At 51.1% G+C, this 17,788-nt stretch overlaps 1 protein-coding gene across 1 annotated transcript; it reads right to left on the reverse strand.

Moving 5' to 3' along the window:
* Positions 1-2,418: 2,418 nt before the first annotated feature.
* Positions 2,419-16,846, reverse strand: LOC119559651 (voltage-dependent calcium channel beta subunit-associated regulatory protein-like). The gene is made up of 5 exons (XM_037872698.1): positions 16,635-16,846; positions 15,863-16,310; positions 15,455-15,800; positions 2,667-2,806; positions 2,419-2,634 (listed from the first exon to the last, which is right to left on the reverse strand). The coding sequence occupies exons 1-5, from the start codon at positions 16,844-16,846 to the stop codon at positions 2,419-2,421; spliced, it is 1,362 nt and encodes a 453-aa protein (XP_037728626.1).
* Positions 16,847-17,788: the final 942 nt, after the last annotated feature.

Genomic DNA, 17,788 nt, shown 5'->3' on the forward strand with positions numbered 1-17,788 from the left:
GTGTAACAACTGATTTTTGTGGTCTGCTCGCTACGAGATTCGAGCGGCTAGCTCAGTAGATTGTGTGTTCGTCCCACCAAATGTATATAAACGTGACCGGCCAGTAGCTCAGTGAGAAAGCACAGAATTCACGGGTTCGTAGTGGGTTTACAAATGTCTTGGTAACTTGGTTGGCTTTGATTCGCCACTTGTGGCCTTCGGTACCTCCGCCGGTCCCGGTTGTCTTGACGACCTCTCGCCTTGTTGACTCGGTGCTCCAGACCTGTAGCTCACTGAAGATCCTTGAGGCTACCTGAAGATGCTCGCTCGCTGCTCGTCCCTGACGCGTTTACTCGGTGACTGCTTGCGACGACTCGGACTCGAGGGGGATCAGCCGTGCGGGCTTTGGGAGCCGTCACCGTTCTCAGACTAGGGTGAACAGAAGCTGCGCTCTTCAGGATCACTCCTTTCGACACACCGCCGCCTGTCCCCTGCTCTGTCCCGGATGGTCCCACTGGGGTTTCTGCTCAGCCCGCGCGGACATTCAAGGCTGAACGCCAGGAAGCTGCCTTGCTCTTTACTTCGCTTCTACGCCTAGTGTAAGCGAACGTTACACCCTAGCCACACCCTTCTGCTTATTGTCCGAAACGTTTCCGCGTGGCTCGCTCTGTGTTGCGTGGCTGTCGTGATGTGGTGGCTGGTTTGCTGCTGCCACTGTCTTGCGCGCTTCTCCTGGCGGTGCTGCTTGCGCGGCTGGACGTCGCGTGGCTCTTGGTACTCGGCGTTTTGGGCATTCACCGATCCGGGACTTTGCGGGTCGAAACCGTAGGGCTCTCCTGGACAACTCCACTCGAGACCGTACCGATCGACCGCTCTCCCTTCTGGATTGTTATACTCGTTATTCTCATGGCGTAACGCCAGGACTTAGTTGATAGGTTTATACCGACCGCCTTGCCCTAGCTGTGTGATGCCCTCATTGACCTCAGCTACCTGCGTCTCAATTCGGAGATTCCTGGTATCCCAATCCCGAACGTCTCGACGTAGCAATCTTGCTCCTCGTAGGCTCCCACGGCGCTGCTTTCCCGACGACTCGACTTGCTGTTGCTCCCTTGTAGCTTATTTGGTTGACTGACTATTCACTTTGGTATCTGATTGATCTTGACGGTTCGACTCCTCGTGTTCGACTGATCCAGCTGCCAGCGCTCTGCGGCTTTATATAGGGCTTCCGGGAACCCTTATTTCCCTTTTGCGCACGGCCCGCTGAATCTCTCCACTCCGGGTCCAAAGTCTGTGACTCCTGTTTGACCCACTTGTCCTTCACGTACAGCTTCCAACCGATGTTCTGCCCACTGCTGCCGTCCCGCTGGTTCCCGTGATGCTTGTGGCACGCCTGTGTGCCGCTCCACTGCCAAGATGTGGCACTTCTTCTCCCGGTCCAAAGTTCACGGCAGAGTCCAAAGTCCGGTGGAGTTCCGTTATCCTCTTTTTCATACGGCACTCTTGCTCTGCCCGCCAAGTCTCCACTCTCTCATTATCCGCTCCTTGGTCTCCAAACTCTCTTGTTCTCCATCTTTGGTCTCCAAACTCTCTTGTTCTCCATCGTTGGTCTCCTCGCTGCGCCGTTATTACGCGAATTCTCCGCGTATCCGGTAAGCGGCCGGCCATCTATTGCTGCTGTTGCTTAGATTTGTGGGGAGTTTTTCAACTCCTCATATTCCCCCCTTACTTCGGGAAACATTTAAAACTCGTTCCTAATCTCCGGCGTTTGATAGCATATCCTAGTCTTCGAGTCCTTGTGATGCTCCTTCCGATTCCCGCGGCGCTCCCTCGTTGCTCCCTCGATGCTCCCTCAACGCTCTTAATTCCATTGCGTTTCTACAGCGCTGGTCATCCTCCTCGTAGCAACTTGAAATCTCCCGCGCCGATATTTCCCATGTTTCCACTGGAATATCGATACTCATGGGCTATCGATTCCCAGCTCGCTGCTCATTGCTGCGTCCTACGCCTTTCCACGGTTCCTCCGTCTGGTCACACTAGCCGTGCGTGATCATGTTTCATCGACTATCGATACCGACGGTGAGGCGTTGCCACCTGCTCGTTGCGATACTTTCACCTTTTGCCGATATTTCCAGTTTGCGTGTGCCCATCGATCGCACTATCGTCCAGTGCCATCGATCGCCTATCGAGGCGCCCCCTTCCCTGGCTCATGGTGATTTTGCATCTTTCATGGAAAGTTTCCGAATTTCTTTAAAAAATTGTTCTCTCATCCTTTTTTTCTCTTTCGCCCTTCATTCGTCGGCCAGCCTGATCATCGCGCATGAGTCGCAGGAAGGCGCTATTGACGCTTCAGATTCAATGTTGTCTTGGCGTTCTCCTTCTCCACCAGGGCACAACTGGCCAGCACAGCTGGCGCACCTCCTCACAGCCGGCCATTAGGGATTACATGATCGTATCGATGGCCTCGTTTTCCAACAACAGAGTGACCACCTCGGGGGACACCGACAAGCCCCACACCTTGCACAGATCGTCCTCCAGCTGCTGTTCCAGTGGCGATTCCAGCTGCAGCTCCACCAATTTCAACACCACTGCTGAACATCGTGTTGTACACTGCTCCAGCAGTTTCGCCTCCTCGGCGTGTTCGGGGCGCTGCTGGCGCTGGCAGAGGCTGTGGAAGAGACCTCGCTTACCTTGTGGATCTCATTTTCCGCGGGAGGCACATCGCTTTCCTTGGCGACCACTGGAACGCCACCATCTGATGGCTCCGCGTCTTCCTTGGGCATTTCGATCTGTACCTGGACCTGGGTCTGGGCTAACTGGTTAACGGCTTCTTTTGGCAGTGGGCGATAATCAATATTTTTTTATTTCCTTCGGCCTCTCCTTCCTACCCAGATCTACGGTACAGCTCTTTGATCTGTGACGTGTTCCCCCTTCCTTCGGCAGACGGTTGATACGTGTTTTTTATTTTTCTTCGCTCAGTCCCAATCGAGCCTTTGGACGCTCTGGCTTGCTCCCTTTGTGTTCTTGTCGTTTTCCTGATGTCCTTTACGTATTTCCTTGCACCTTTGTAGTATCCTTGGAGATTCCTTGGATTTATCTTATCGTGTCCTTGTAGCTATTTCGTAGTATCCTTGGCGAGTCCCTGGAGTTATCCTTGGGCTCTTTTCGTAGTATCCTTTGGGCATCCTTGGAGATATCCTTGGACTCTTTTCGTGGTGTCCTTTGAGAATCCTTGGAGTTTCAATGTTGTTTTGCGTCTGTTGTGTCTGCTTGTTGTAGCCGCTCGCTTGTGTTTTCCGTTTGTTGCTGTCTCAGCTCGCTTACGTGAATGGTCCGCTCTTTCTTTGTGTTTATGTGTCGTATTTTGCAGATTACTGGTGACGCAAAACCCATGACTTGGTAAGGTCCGTCGTATCTTGGGGCCAATTTTTCTGCGAGCCCCTCGGCCGCTTTTGATAAATGGTGTTCCTTGGCCCACACGACATCACCCACCGTTGGCGTGCATTGCCTCCTCCTTAGGTTATAATGCCTAGCCTGGTTCTGGGATGCCTTCTCCAGATTCCGCCTTACAATCTCGAAGATTTCTCTGAGTTTGTTGGCCTTCTCCTCCGGGGTCTCAGTCGGTCGTCCGGTCCCTACAGTCTCTTTGTCGTATAGGGCGCTCGGTAGTCTTGGTTCTCTGCCTTGGGTAATGAACGACGGTGTTTAACGTGTGGATTCTGAAACGCTCGTGTTTATTGCCAGCATTATTTCCAGCCATTTTTCGACCCAGTTTCTTTGGTCCTGACCGACGAACTGCGCTATCATTGTCTTCACCGTCCTATTTGCTCTCTAAGTAGGGTTCTCCTGTGGGGTGTATGGAGCTGTGAACTATTGCTTGGTTCCCATTTCGGCCAGGAAACTCTTGAAAATTTTGCTGGCAAACTGTACTCCGCCGTCCGTTATGACTACTTTCGGGACCCCATAGCTCTCGATTATGCGTTCTCTGAAAGCTTTCTTTAGGGATTCGGCCGTCGCGCTTCGCAGCGGCACTAATTCAGTCCACTTGGAGAACCGGTCTATCAGTAACAGCAGCATTTGGTTGCCGTGCCTCAAACGCGGCAGGGGTCCGACGAAGTCCGCACATACCGTAGCCTATGATTCCTCTGGCACATGCGTCAGCATTTTCCCAGCAATCTGCATCTGATTCGGCTTGAATCTCATGCAAGTCTTGCATCCTCGCACGTAGGCTCGGGCGTCTTTGTGCATTCCTGGCCAGTAATACCGGGCTGCCTACATGGCCAGCCGCCGGTGAGTTATGGTTCTCCTTCACCACCGTTTTCCGTAGAGCTTTCGGGACACACACATTCCATGTTGCGACATCCTCGCTGTCCGCTCTATGAGGTATATTCCTGTACAGGGTGTTACACTCCATCCAGCTGCATGCTGCAGAAGCTTCCGCCGCCGACGTCTCCTGCTGCCTTGACAAAGCGTCTGCCACCACGTTGAGTTGTCCTTTCCTGTACGCTATTTCGAAGTCGTACTGCTGCAACTCCAGGGCCCATCTGGCGATCCTCCATGAAGGGCTTTTAATGCCGTTGAGCCGCTTCAGCGCCATGTGGTCGGTTACTACCTTAAAGTGGTAACCTTCCAGATACGGTTTGAGCTTTCGGATCGCCCAGACGATTGCCAAGCACTCCTTTTCGGTCGTTGAGTAATTATTCTCTGCGCCGTTGAGCGTTCGGATTGAGTAAGAGATGCCGTAGTCGCTCGCGTCAGTTTGCAAGATGAATAATTTGTCTAAATCCGGGCACGCCAGTACGGGGTCTGCGACGTGTCTTGCCTTCACTTCTTCGAACGCCGTCTGATGTTCCTGTGTACCATACCCACTTATTGCCCTTGCGAAGCAGATCGTTGAAAGGTTTGACTATTTTTGCGAAGTCAGGTATAAACCGGCGGTACCATGATGCTACGCCCAGGTACTGTCGGAGCTCTCTTACTGTTGATGGTGGTTCTAGTTCGGCGATGGCTGCTACCTTTTCCGCATCCGTGCCTATTTCTTCGCTAGTCTTTCGATGACCAAGATACAACAGCTCTTTACTGAAAAATTGGCCCTTCCCCGTGTTTAACCTCAGATTTGCCTCCTTTAGCCGTCGGAACACTTCCTTCGGGTTAGCCTTGTGTTCTTCCAGCGAGCAACCGATCACTATGATGTCATCCTGGAAAGCAAGGGCGTGCGGCGACATTTTGGGACCGATCACCCGGTCCAGCACCCATTGAAAGGTCGCAGACGCCGAATGAAGTCCGAATGGCTCCAAGCTGCTGATGTACCGTGCTTCCCTCAGTTGGTCGAGAATATAATTTATTCGGGGCATCGGGTAGGCATCCCTTATAGACTTGGCGTTGATTTGCCTAAAGTCTTTTTTTTAACCATCACGATGGGAGAGCTGTATGGGCTTGTTGAGTGTTCTATGTATCCCATTTGGAGAAGCTCTCCCCTTGATCTTTCGGATTCGCTGCTTTATTGGTTTGTCGTCTTTCATCGTGATCTGATGCTCTGCCATGTTCGATGTTCCCGTCATGCTGTTGAAACTCGATAGCTCTGCCTCTAGGAATATCGTCGTGTCGTCATCTTCGCTTGCCCGTTGTACGACTGCCACCGATATCTTCTCCTCGAGCCATCCCTTGTGTCGATTCCTGGCCGGTATTATCACTTCGTGTCCAGCACCCTTAATCTCGGTACCGACTTGTTTTAGAAAGTTCCATCCCAACACCAATGTATCCTCTACCCCTGGTAGTATCAGCAGGCTCATGCTCAGTCGCTTGTTTCCAAACGCGATTTCCACCTCTGGCTGCTCATCGATTCCGCCACATCTTCCGTCTGCCAACCTAACTTGCCGTCGTATCCTCGTAATCTTTCCGAGGGCAGCCAGGTAGTCCGCCAGTTCTTTGGTGCTGTTGTCCCGGTGTCGATTGTGGCCTTGTATGTGCCCCCACCAATCGACACCGCTGCGGACAACTTCTGTTCCTCCTCAATCAGCTTTCCCGTTAGTTTGGAGAGGTAGCATCTTGCGACCCCCGCTCGCCTCTCTGCGGCTGAGATCGCTGGGCATTTCCCGTCTGCTGGCAGCATTCGACGCGTCTGACGCCTATTCTCCCGCTGTTGCTGTTGTGGTAGTGTCCATTGGCCTGCGCGTGGTGCTCCTGTTGCCTGCTGCCGTGGGACTCGGTTAGTTGGCGACCATTGGTCGTTTCCCCGTGTCTCCTGGGTGCCTGTCTCTTCGCATCTTCTGCATGTTACCTGCGTTGGTGATGCCGACTTGGTCTTCAAGAATTTGTTTTCTTGCGCGAACGCTTCCCGCTCCTTTTTAAGCTCTTCTGCTAATAATATCAGCGTGTCCAGGTCCGACACTTTGTACGCCCTTAGAAAGATCCTTAGACTTGGGGTGCAGTTTTCCTTGATGATCCTTAGGGTATCTTTCGCGGAATAATTAAGTGGCCTCACCATCGTCTGCATGTCGATTATGTAGTCTTTGAACGACTCGCTGAGGCCCTGCTTCCGTTGCCTGACCTCATCCGCCAGCCTGGTGAAGAAGTCTCTCGGCAGAAAGTATGTGTGGTAACTATCTATGAACTCCGCCCAGGTTTTCCATTGTTTATTGTTGGCGATACACCACTTCAAAGCCCTTCCCTTAAGCAATTCCGGCATCGCTCGGGGAATCATGTCTAAATCCAAGCCGTATGTGTTGGTGGACCATTCCACCTGCTCCAGGAACTCGAACGGTTTTTCCGCCCCGTCGAACGTGAACGACCATTCGCGGACCTGTTTAGCGATCCTTGCATAGTCTGACTGACTGGGACTCGAGATCAGCGCTGTTATTTTCCTGTCTTGGCTTGACCCTCTCCTGTTTGCCTCTTTTTGTAAGTTGTGAACGCTCAGGCTTGCCCCTAGGTTGTCCCCTTCCTTCGTTAACATAATGCTCGGGCCGGCTTTGTCGTGGTATGTAGCTTCCAACTCGGCCCAGATGGCGACGAGTTGTGGGTCATTATCCGTTTCTGAGTAATACTCGGATAATGTCTTCTCATGTCTTCTAATCTGCCGTCCAGGGTGACATTAAGCCTCTGTGCGACATTGGCGAATTCCTTCTTTTTAAGCCGGTAGATCCACTACTTTCCCATTCTGTTTAAGTTTAAGTGTAAGTTAATTCACTGCTGGGACAATCACGTTGGGCGTCAGATGTAACGAACTGAATTTTGTGGTCTGCTCGCTAAGAGATTCGTGCGGCTAGCTCAGTAGATTGTGTGTTCGTCCCACCAAATTTATATAAACGTGACCGCCCAGTAGCTCAGTGAGAAAGCACAGAATTCACGGATTCGTAGTTGGTTTATTGCGGGTATATTGTTACAAATGTCTTGTTGACTCGGTGCTCCAGTCCTGTAGCTCCATGAAGATCCTTGACGCTCCTCGCTCGTTGCTCGTCCCTGACGCGTTTACTCGGTGACTGCTTGCGACGACTCGGACTCGCGCGGCGGATCAGCCGTGCGGGCTTGGGGAAGCGTCACCGTTCTCAGACTAGGGTGAACAGAAGCTGCGCTCTCCAGGATCACTCCTTTAGACACACCGCCGCCTGTCCCTTCCTCTGTCCCGGATGGTCCCACTGGGGTTTCTGCTCAGCCCGCGCGTACAGTCAAGGCAGGACACCAGGAAGCTGCCTTGCTCTTTACTTCCCTTCTACGCCTAGTGTAAACGAACGTTCCACCCTAGCCTCACCCTTTTGCTTGTTGTCCGGGACAAATCCGCGTGGCTCGCTCGTGATGTGGTGGCTGGCTTGCTGCTGACACTGTCTTGCGCGCTGCTCCTGGCGGTGCTGCTTGCGCGGCTTGACGTCGCGTGACTCTTGGTACTCGGGGTTTTGGGCATACGCCGATCCGGGACTTCACGGGTCGAAGCCGTAGGGCTCTCCTGGACAGCTCCACTCGAGACCGTACCGATCGACCGCTCTCCCTTCTGGCTTGTTATACTCGGGATTCGGAAACGCCGCTCCGGGACCTCACGAGTCGAAACCGTAGGGCTCTCCTGGACAACTCCACTCCGGTCTCAGTTCGACCGGTCGACCGCTTTCCCTTCTGGCTTGTTATACTCGTTATTCTCCAGGCGTAACGCCAGGACTTAGTTGATAGGGTTATACCGACCGCCTTGACCAAGACGTGTGATGCCTTCGGAGATTCGTGGTATCCCAATCCCGAACGTCTCGACGTAGCAATCTTGCGCCTCGTAGGATCCCACGGCGCTGCTTTCCCGACGTCTCGACTTGCTGTTGCTCTCTTGTAGCTTATTTGGTTGACGCACGGCCCGCTGAATCTCTCCACTCCGTGATGCTTGTGGCACGCCTGTGTGCCGCTCCACTGCCGAGATGTGGCACTTCTTCTCCCGGTCCAAAGCTAACGGCAGAGTCCAAAGTCCGGTGGAGTTCCGTTATCCCCTTATCCCCCCTTATCCTTTTGCTCTGCCCGCCAAGTCTCCACTCTCTCATTATCCGCTCCTTGGTCTCCAAACTCTCTTGTTCTCCATCCTTGGTCTCCAAACTCTCTTGTTCTCCTTCTTTGGTCTCCTCGCTGCGCCGTTACTACGTGAATTAGCCGCGTATCTTGTAAGCGGCCGGCCATCTTTTGCTGCTGCTGCTTAGATTTTTGGGGAGTTATTCAACTCCTCACAGCAGGTTAATTTCGTATTCCTCGTATAATGTGTTGAATTCGGCTAGCTCTGCTTTTGCCAGAGCTGCGGTCCCAAGCGTGCTATCCAGTTCGTCGTGTGCTTGCCTCAGTAACGCCCAATGGATGTCCAGGTGCCTTTGTAGGCCTGGGGTGACCGTTGGTCCGTTAAAGGCGAATGTTAATAATGATTCCAATTCGTTGCATCTTCTCTGCAACTGTCGGATAACTGTGTCAATAGCGGAGTCTCTCTTGATCTGATATCCTGTTGTAATCTTGATGTTGGCCGAGGTTCGCCTGGGGGCCTTCGGAAGCCCGCTTCCAGTCGGCATGTTGTCCACAAATATTTTTTAATGTTTTTCGACCAGCTCCTTAAGTGCTACTAGTCGTGAAGCGTATTCACTTCCAGTGGGTAATGCCACTTGCTGGACTTCTTCATCTAGGTCGCAACACTGCTGCCAGAGATCGTTTAATTGATTTAGCTTACCGAAATAATAGCCGTCTCGGTGGCTTCGTTCGACCGAATCCTTCCCATAATTCTAGACATAACTAGACATTTTGGTTGTCTAGTAATCGATTGTGTATATCGATTTTTGTGTGACTTATTTCCTCTATGAATGAAGTTGACATGTGTGTCTTGGCCGGATAAAGCTGTGTGTCCTGTGAAGCTGGATGAAGCTGTGAGTCCTGTGAAGCTGGACTAAGCTGAGTATCCTGTGAAGCCGGATGAAGCTGTGAACTTAACGGTTCTTCTCACTAATTAGAGGTTCAGCATTTTGGGAAGGGTGTTTGCTGGAGTGTGATCCTTTGTAGGTAAAGGATCACGTCGGGGTCTCCAATGTTTGTGCCTTACCTGAGTAGACACTTCTGGGTCACACCGCGGGGCAAGGGGGTAATGAGCACTTGTCGCTGGCATGGGGACGCTTTGCTGGCAGGACGATCGCGTCGCGGCAATAGTAACGATGGTTACTGCGATGCTGGACCACAGACGATGCTGGAGCTGCGCTGAGGTTGAGCTAGCGTGGGTAGCTGATAGTTGAGATAGTGTTGGATTACGAGCTCTATTCCCGGAGGTGGACAGTAGAATCGCGGAGTTATAAGTAGCGTTGATAACTTATTTATCCTTCATTTGATACATGGAACACGGAAGTTTAGTGTAATGATTAGTGAAACAAGCTTTATTCTAAAGTACGTCAGGGAAATAAGCTAAATTCTAAAGTAGGTCAGGAAAATAAGCTATATTCTAAAGTAGGTCAGGGAATTTTGATTATGGTAACAGTTTGCGTAGTTGGCTCGGCTGACACTGCAAATGTGCTGACTACATTGGCGAGTCAGTGTACCGCTGAGTCGGTGAGTTAGTGAGAAATATAAAATGCTGATCAGCAATTCTCATCTGCAGTGGGTGCTACTGAACGCCTGGTACTGTTCCCAACTTGACTACTGCTTGATTTGTTGGGTGCTGGTCATGTTGAGCACCCTTGGGTACAAACCGGGTTATTTTCGCTTAGCTCTCAGAGCAAGTCAAACAGAGTTCAGAGAGCCTTTCCTTAGATTACACGATAGAGATGCAGACTGCTACATGGGCATATTAGTGCCCGAGTCCTGACAGGGACTTGGGCCGAGGGAAAGGCGTCCGATGTTCAGGCACCACCACTGACACAGTCAGTGACACTGCCCCACAAGCTTAGCTGTCGCTTGATCGCAATACAATCGGCCTGTGTTTTGGCCATATTCCCTCCCCTTCACACAATTGTGTGCCAATGGATCGTCGCGGGCTAATACGATCCCCTATTGTCAAGGCTGTCCGTCGAAAGTTATGTCATTGTTCTTGATATTGTTCTATTTTATATAAAAATGTAAAATGTATAAAAAAAAGAATGTATATCTAAATGATTATATATGAATAGGTATTTCTTAAAGATTAATTCTTGATCTTAACTAGGAAGGTATTAACGTTGCCCAAAAATACACTTTTATCTAAACGAGAGAGAACAATGACCGTTGTGTAGTGATCATGGTGCACGGATATATATATATTTACATGAGTCGTTCTTCGCCCGAATAAAAAATCAGGAGATTTTTTATATTGGTTGGTTATTCTTTATTAGAACGTTGGAAAAAGACTAATTGTATGTTACAGAATTGGTTAGAATGAAACCTCGGTTTGCGTCTTAGAATTTACTGTTAGTGCATTAGGTGACGCAATCGCAAGTGGATGATGCGATCGCCACTTCTTTGTTTATGTTTACATAATTCGGTCTTATTAGATTTTGCGATCTTATTGGATTTTTACGTTTATGGAATTACGTCATTGTTGACATTCGGACTTAATCAATTTTCTTTGTTTGTTTGCATTGCGGGATCTCGAGCTTCTGTATCGTTTTTAATCAAAGCCGAAATTGGCGATTCTGTTTATTTGTGAACGGTTTCGTTCTTTAAACTGGTGGCCGTTGAGAAATCGCAGTGCAGACACGTCACTCCCCCATCACTTAGACAAAATCGTATGGTTATTTATGTGATTTTGGGGTATAGTTGTGGTATTTCTTGTAACTCTTGTGTTTCTATTGTTGGGTCGTCACCTTTTGTGTTATTGTATTTTATAAGTATTCTTTTAGGTATTTCCTTAAATTCATAAAGTAGGTACAGTGATACACTTAATATTAAGAGACCCAGTGTTACAATTACAATTATTTTGTAAATCTGGTTTTCTTTATTTTGTTCAAAAAATATTTCTTTTGCTTGGATGTATGATATTGGGTCTAATTTGGTGACATTATTTCTTGTGTATATGCTTTGTGTGTAGTCAGAATTATAATTGCTTATGGATTAATCGTTAATTGCAATTGAGCAATTGTGTATTTTGATCATATTGTTTCCTTCAATTACAATTTCATTTTTAATACAATTTTGGTTTAGTATAGTTTTTGACAAATTCCATGTAACTATGATATTTGGTTCGACATAATTAATTTGGGTAGTTAATAGCGTTTTTGTGAAGCTGCAACTAGTATTTGTTTGATTAACAAGACCTAAAAGACATGCGTTGGTAACAGGTTTTTTTGTTTCTTTGTTATACAAACTATTTCTGTATACGTAATATTTCTTTTGGGTGTTATCTTGTAATATTTTATTATTTTCATCTGGATAAGGTAATATTTCGTATACGGGAAGTTTCTTTATTTCTCTGGGTATGTGGGATATAATTAAAATTTCGTTTGAATCTGACCTAAGCCAAGTTGAGGTTTTTATGTTCAGAAGTATCTCAGAATTAATGTTTGTCAAGTAGTCGTGTTTTAATATCTTTGGATTGAATATTCCTAATCTTGCTAACTGCATTCCCATTTCCAGGTCTTCAATGTATTCTGCGAAATGTTCTAAATTAAAAATCAATAATTCAAGTATTTTTTCGTTTTCGTTGTATTCGAGATGCTTGTTTATTATATCGATGCCTTTGTTAACTGTATCGATTATATTATTTAGTTCGTTTACCTGTACACTGTTTTGAGCTATTACATTGATTTTTTCTTCTAATTCTTCTTTATCATTATTATCTAATGTTCCAAAAAGATATTTGTAAGCTGTTCCTACAAAATTAGCTAATCCTCTTTTGTTTCTTTTAACAATTTTTAACCCATTCATTTCTCTTTGTAGTTTTTCCGTTAAATATTTAATCTGTATTATTTCCTTAAAGCCAAACGCTTGTGATAGCAAATTTTTGTAAGTTTCTTCCGTTTTTGTAATATTAATTGTGAAGCAATGGTATTCAAAACTATCTGGGATGTTGATTGTGTCGGTCATAAATAATAAATAGCCATTGTATGATTTTATAGGGTTAATTTCTATAAATTGGTTGTTACCCATTGGCATCATTATTATTAACATTGATGTCAGAAAGATGAAAGTCAAAGCGCAGGGTCTTGATCTGGGTCCTCCTGCAAATATTTACTTTTATTAACTTTCTTTTGTCTCTGGAAGTTTGTTTTGTTATGTTTTATTTTTCGACCTCTGTTAGTTTCCTCAAAATGATCATTATCTATTTGTTCTATATTTCCTGTCTTTTTATAAGGATTGTGTAAATTTCCCTACAAAATTCTGTTTCTGGAGTTGTTGTAACGAACTGATTTTGTATGTCTGCTCGCTACGAGATTCGTGCGGCTAGCTCAGAAGATTGTGCGTTCGTCCCACCAAATTTATATGACGTGACTGCCCCGTAGATCAGTGAGAAAACAATGGGTTCAAATGGCAACAGTGGGATTTATTCTCGTGGTATTGGTACAGCGGGTGTGTGGCTATGCTGGCTTCTGTATCTCCTCGTTCTGGTTCCGTCGGCTGCTGGTGCTCCTCCTTCTGGCTTGTCGACGCGTTGACTCGGCTTCCGCTTGGCCCCTGGGTCTCGGGACGCTCGTAGTGGCCGCCTCTGCTCACTCGCCGACGCGCTGCCTCGGGGTCGCTTGTTGCGCCTTAGACTCGCAAAGAGCTCGGCCTTGTGGGCTTAGGGAAGCGTCACCGTTCTCAGACTAGGGTGAACAAGCCTTGCTCTCCAGGCCGACGCCTTTCGAGGCAATACCTGTCCCTTGCTCTGTCCCGGACGGTCCCGCTAGGTTCTTGCTCAGATCGCGCTGACAGTCCAGGCTGTCGCCAGGAGGCTGCCTAGCAGTTCACTTCGCTTTACGCCTAGCGCAGACGAACGTTCCACCCGGCTTCACCCTAATGCTTATCGTCCGTGACGCGCCTGCGCTCCCCAATGAGCTCCGCGCGGCGGTGGTAACGTGGCTGCCGGAAATGTCTGCTGGCGTCGCTGCCGATGTCTTCTGCGTTGTCTCCTGACCAGTAGCTTGTCGTTCTGGCACTCGGGGAGTTGGGTGGTTGCAGTTCAGGAACTTCGCCGGTAATCGCAGGGCTCTCCAGGCGCTCGCCTCTCGAAACCGCAAACCGATCTACCGCTCGTCCGTCACGCCAGGTCCTGCTTGGTCGGGCAAGGTACGCTGGGTCTCCGACAGCTTTCCTCCCCGAACTGACGGTTCCTCGTCGTAGGACTCTTTCGCTTGTCTCTGACGGACCCGCCGGGCGACTCGCCAGGGTGTGGTCGCGACAAAGTTGGAAAACGAACGCCTTGACTTAGCCGTGTGTTGCCTTCCGGAACTCAGCCACTTGTGTCCCAATTCGGAGATTCCTGATGTCCCAATCCCGAACGTCTCGACGTGGCGATCTTGCTCCTTGTGTGCTTCCCACGGCGCTGCTTCCGACGACTTGCTTGGTTGTAGCTCCCTCGTAGATTGCTTGCTTGACTGACTGTTCACTTGGTACTTTGACTGATCTTGAAGGTTTGACTCCTCGTGATCGACTGATCCAGCTGCCAGCGCTCTGCGGCCTTATATAGGGCTTCCGGGAACCGTTATTCCCCTTTTGCGCACGGCACGCTGGATCTCTCCACTCCGGGTCCAAAGTCCGCGCCTCCTGGTTGACCCACTTGTCCTTCGCGTACCGCTCCAATCGATGTTCCGCCCACTGCTGCCGTCCCGCTGATTCACATGATGTTTGTGGCACGCCTGTGTGCCACTCCACTGCCGAGATGTGGCACTTCTTCTCCCGGTCCAAAGTTCACGGGAGAGTCCAAAGTCCGGTGCAGTTCCGTTATCCGCTTTTGCACACGGCACTCTTGCTCTGCCCGCCAAGTCTCCATTCTCTCTCGATCTCCATCCTTGGTCTCCAATCTCTCTCGCTCTCCTTCGTTGGTCTCCAAACTCTCTCGCTCTCCTTCGCTGGTCTCCAAACTCTCTCGATCTCCTCGCCGCGCCGTTACTACGCGAATTCGCCGCGTATCTGGTAAGCGGCCGGCCATCTGCTGCTGCTTCTATTTGTGGGGAGTTATTCAACTCCTCACATTCCCCCCTTACTTCGGGAAACATTTAAGACTGGTTCCTACTCTCCGGCGTTTCCTTGCTTATCCTAGCCTTTGAGTCCTTGTGATTCCCGCGGCGCTCCATCGTTGCTCCCTCGATGCTCCCTCGACGCTCTTAACTCCCTTGAGTTTCTACAGCGGGGGTCATCCTCCTCGTAGCAACTTTAAATCTCCCGCGCCGATATTTCCTGTGTTCCCACTGGGACATCGATACTCGTGTGCTATCGATCCCCAGCTCGCTGCTCATTGCTGCGTTCTACTCCTTTTATTCGCTTCCTCCGCCTGGTCACACCATTCGTGCGTGATCGATGTGCGCTATCGATATCGACGGTGCGGCGTTGCCACCTGCTCGTTGCGATATTTCCACCTTAGGCCGATATTACCATTTGACGTGTACCCATCGATCGCACTTTCATCTAGTGCCAATCGACCGCCTATCGAGGCGCCCCCTTCCCTGGCTCGTGGTGATTTTGCAATTTTTCATGGGTAAGTTCCTTTTACATTTCCTCTACTCCTTCTCATCTTATCCTTCTCTCTCCTTTCGTCCTCTCTCGCCCTTCACTCGTCCTCTATCGGCTGCGTCGGACTCCATATTGGCAGCTCTCGAGAGCTGGTGCGGAGAGGACTTCGCATTCACTTTGCAACCGGGACAGCAGGTAAGTAATTGACGTTCATTTCTTCTTCCTGTACTAAGACCATTTGACTTACAGGTTGCTGGAGTGGCCCATGCATGCCCCGTTCTTCTTCCAGCCACCCCAATCAAACTTTTGGCCCCGCACCCCTTCTCTTGTTGTTTTGGAAAACCCTTGTGTTGTTTTTGTGATTTTCTTTTTTTTTATTTATTTATTGTGCGAAAACTCGGATGCCCGCGACTCCGAGCCTCACCCGGTACCTCCTCCCGCCTTCGCAGACCAGGACGCACCGCCTGCCGCCCTTCCGCCGTGCCGTCGCGACCGCGGGTGCTTCCTCGATACCCACCGGCCACTCGCTCCTGGCGACCTCGCGCCAACCGCCTTCCTCCGGGGCCGAAACTTGCCGCATGAACTGCGGCCGCGGGCGCGTCGATCCGGGGTCCGAGTCTTGCCGCTGCAACGTCGGTCTTTGGATGGCCGGTGGCTCGGGCCACACCCACGGTCCTTTCTCCGGCGACTCCGCCTCCCCCGTCGCTGCCGTCGTCGCCGGTGTTGGCGGGCCCGTACTTGGTGTCGGCGGGACCCACGCATCCTGTCGGCTCCTCGTCCGGGGGTCCCGAGGGTTCAACTTGGGTACCCCCTCCTCCCATATCCTGGGCACCTCCTTCGCAGGTCCTGTCGCGGGCCCCTCGGGCCACGTCCACGTCACCGTCTGCTGCCGCCACCGCATGCCCTCGGCCTCGAACGCCCGTGTGCTGTGGCTCACGTGCGCGGCTGGCACCTCCGTCCGCACTACCGACGGCTCCTCCGCCCTTGCCTGGTGGATGTCCTCCTCCTGCGGTTGCGGCATCGGCTGCGCGGTCGACTCCTCGCTCTGTGTCTGCTCCTCCGGGCGTCGTGGCTCCGTGTAACGCGGCGTGGGTGGCCGGGCCGGCCTCCACGGCGGCGTGGCCAACGGTGCTCCATCGTCGCCGTCTCGAGCGCCGTCCGTGAGCCACTCTCCCTCGTAGCGGGGAGTGGGTGGCACCTCGGGTAACCACCGCGGAGGGGATGGCGCGCGTGGTTCGTCCTCGTCCTCTTCCCTCGGACTGGGATCCTCGGCCGCGTATCTGGGGGTGGGTGGTACCTCCCACGCGTCCTCCACCGGTGCCTCCCACAGACGTCGCTCTTCCTCCTCCGCCTCTCGCAAGCGGGCATGCCACCGCGCCGCCGCCGCCTCGTGGTCCTGCCGCAGCCGCGCCTGCCGTCTCGCCTCCTCCTCCGTCGACCGTTGCTGCTCCTCGACCGACGGCTCCCGGTCTCGGAAACGCTTCTGGGACTCCTCGGTGGCCCGACAGACCGCCTCCGCGTGGCTCCTCGGGAGCTCCTCTCCTCCGACGTCCGTCGTCCCGCGCGGTATCCGACCGCCCGCCGCCGCCTTCCGGAGTCGCCACTTTCTTTCCTCGACGGCGGGATCGCCGATCACCTCCACGTCGCTGTCGGAGCTCACCACTGGTTCCGGTGCGGAGTCCTCGTCTCGGGTCCGCTTCAGGGCCCGCCGCGGAGCTCGGGTAGGCCGGGTCTCCGACCATCCTTGCCCCGGGCGAGGTTCCTGGAGGGCCGCCATCCTCCTGCGTGCTTCGGCTCTAGTGACGCGTGTGCTCATGATGGTGTTCTGAATTTTAGTGCTCGACCGTCGCCAGGCTCCCCATACATGAAACCTCGGTTGCGTGCCTTCCTTTTGCCCGATACCGTTATGTCCTTTCTTTGGGGCACTCGCTCTCTTACGGTACAGCTCTCTTTGCTGTACCGTCTTCCCCCTTTCTTCGTAAACCACATGTTGTATTCCCTCAGATCACCGTGGCACTCCGGATGCTGCGGTGCGTTGTACCTCCCGGTTTCGTAATTAACTTGATCGCCTTTGGTGAGTGTTCTTGGTAGTTGTCCTTGGGCCTATACCTTGCTTCGGGGCGTTCCTGGTTGGTATCCTTGGTGTCCTTAGGTTATTATTGGGGTATCCTTGAGGTGTCTTTCGAGTCCTATTGGGGTATCCTTAGGTATCCTTGAGGTATCGTTGGGCTATCCCTAGGGTATCCTTCGGGTGTCCTCTGGGTACACTTAGAGGTATTGTTGGGGCGTCCTTCGGGTATAGTTTGGGAACACTTAGGGTATCCTTCGGCTATAGTTTGGGCACACTTAGGGTATCCTTCGGGTGTCCTTTGGGTATCCTTTGGGCACACTTAGGGCATCCTTCGGGTGTCCTTTGGGTATCCTTCGGGTATAGTTTGGGCACACTTAGGGTATCCTTCGGGTATAATTTGGGCACACTTAGGGTATCCTTCGGGTGTCCTCTGGGTGTCCTTTAGAGGTGTTGTTGGGGTGTCCTTCGGGTATATTTCGGGCACACTTAGGGTATCCTTCGGGTGTCCTTTGGGTACGTGATATGCTTTCGCTACTATTTTGTCGACCTTGTCCGTTTCCTTCCCGCTTGGTCTAAACCCGGATGACTCTGGCAACTGCCCGACGCTGAATCCTGTTGCCATCGCGGGTGGATCCCTATATGTTACCCGTATCCTTATGATGTTTTTTAAGTGTCCCTCCCGCCTGG

This window comes from Drosophila subpulchrella, unplaced genomic scaffold (genome assembly GCF_014743375.2).
Source record: "Drosophila subpulchrella strain 33 F10 #4 breed RU33 unplaced genomic scaffold, RU_Dsub_v1.1 Primary Assembly Seq28, whole genome shotgun sequence".
NCBI lineage: Eukaryota > Metazoa > Arthropoda > Insecta > Diptera > Drosophilidae > Drosophila > Drosophila subpulchrella.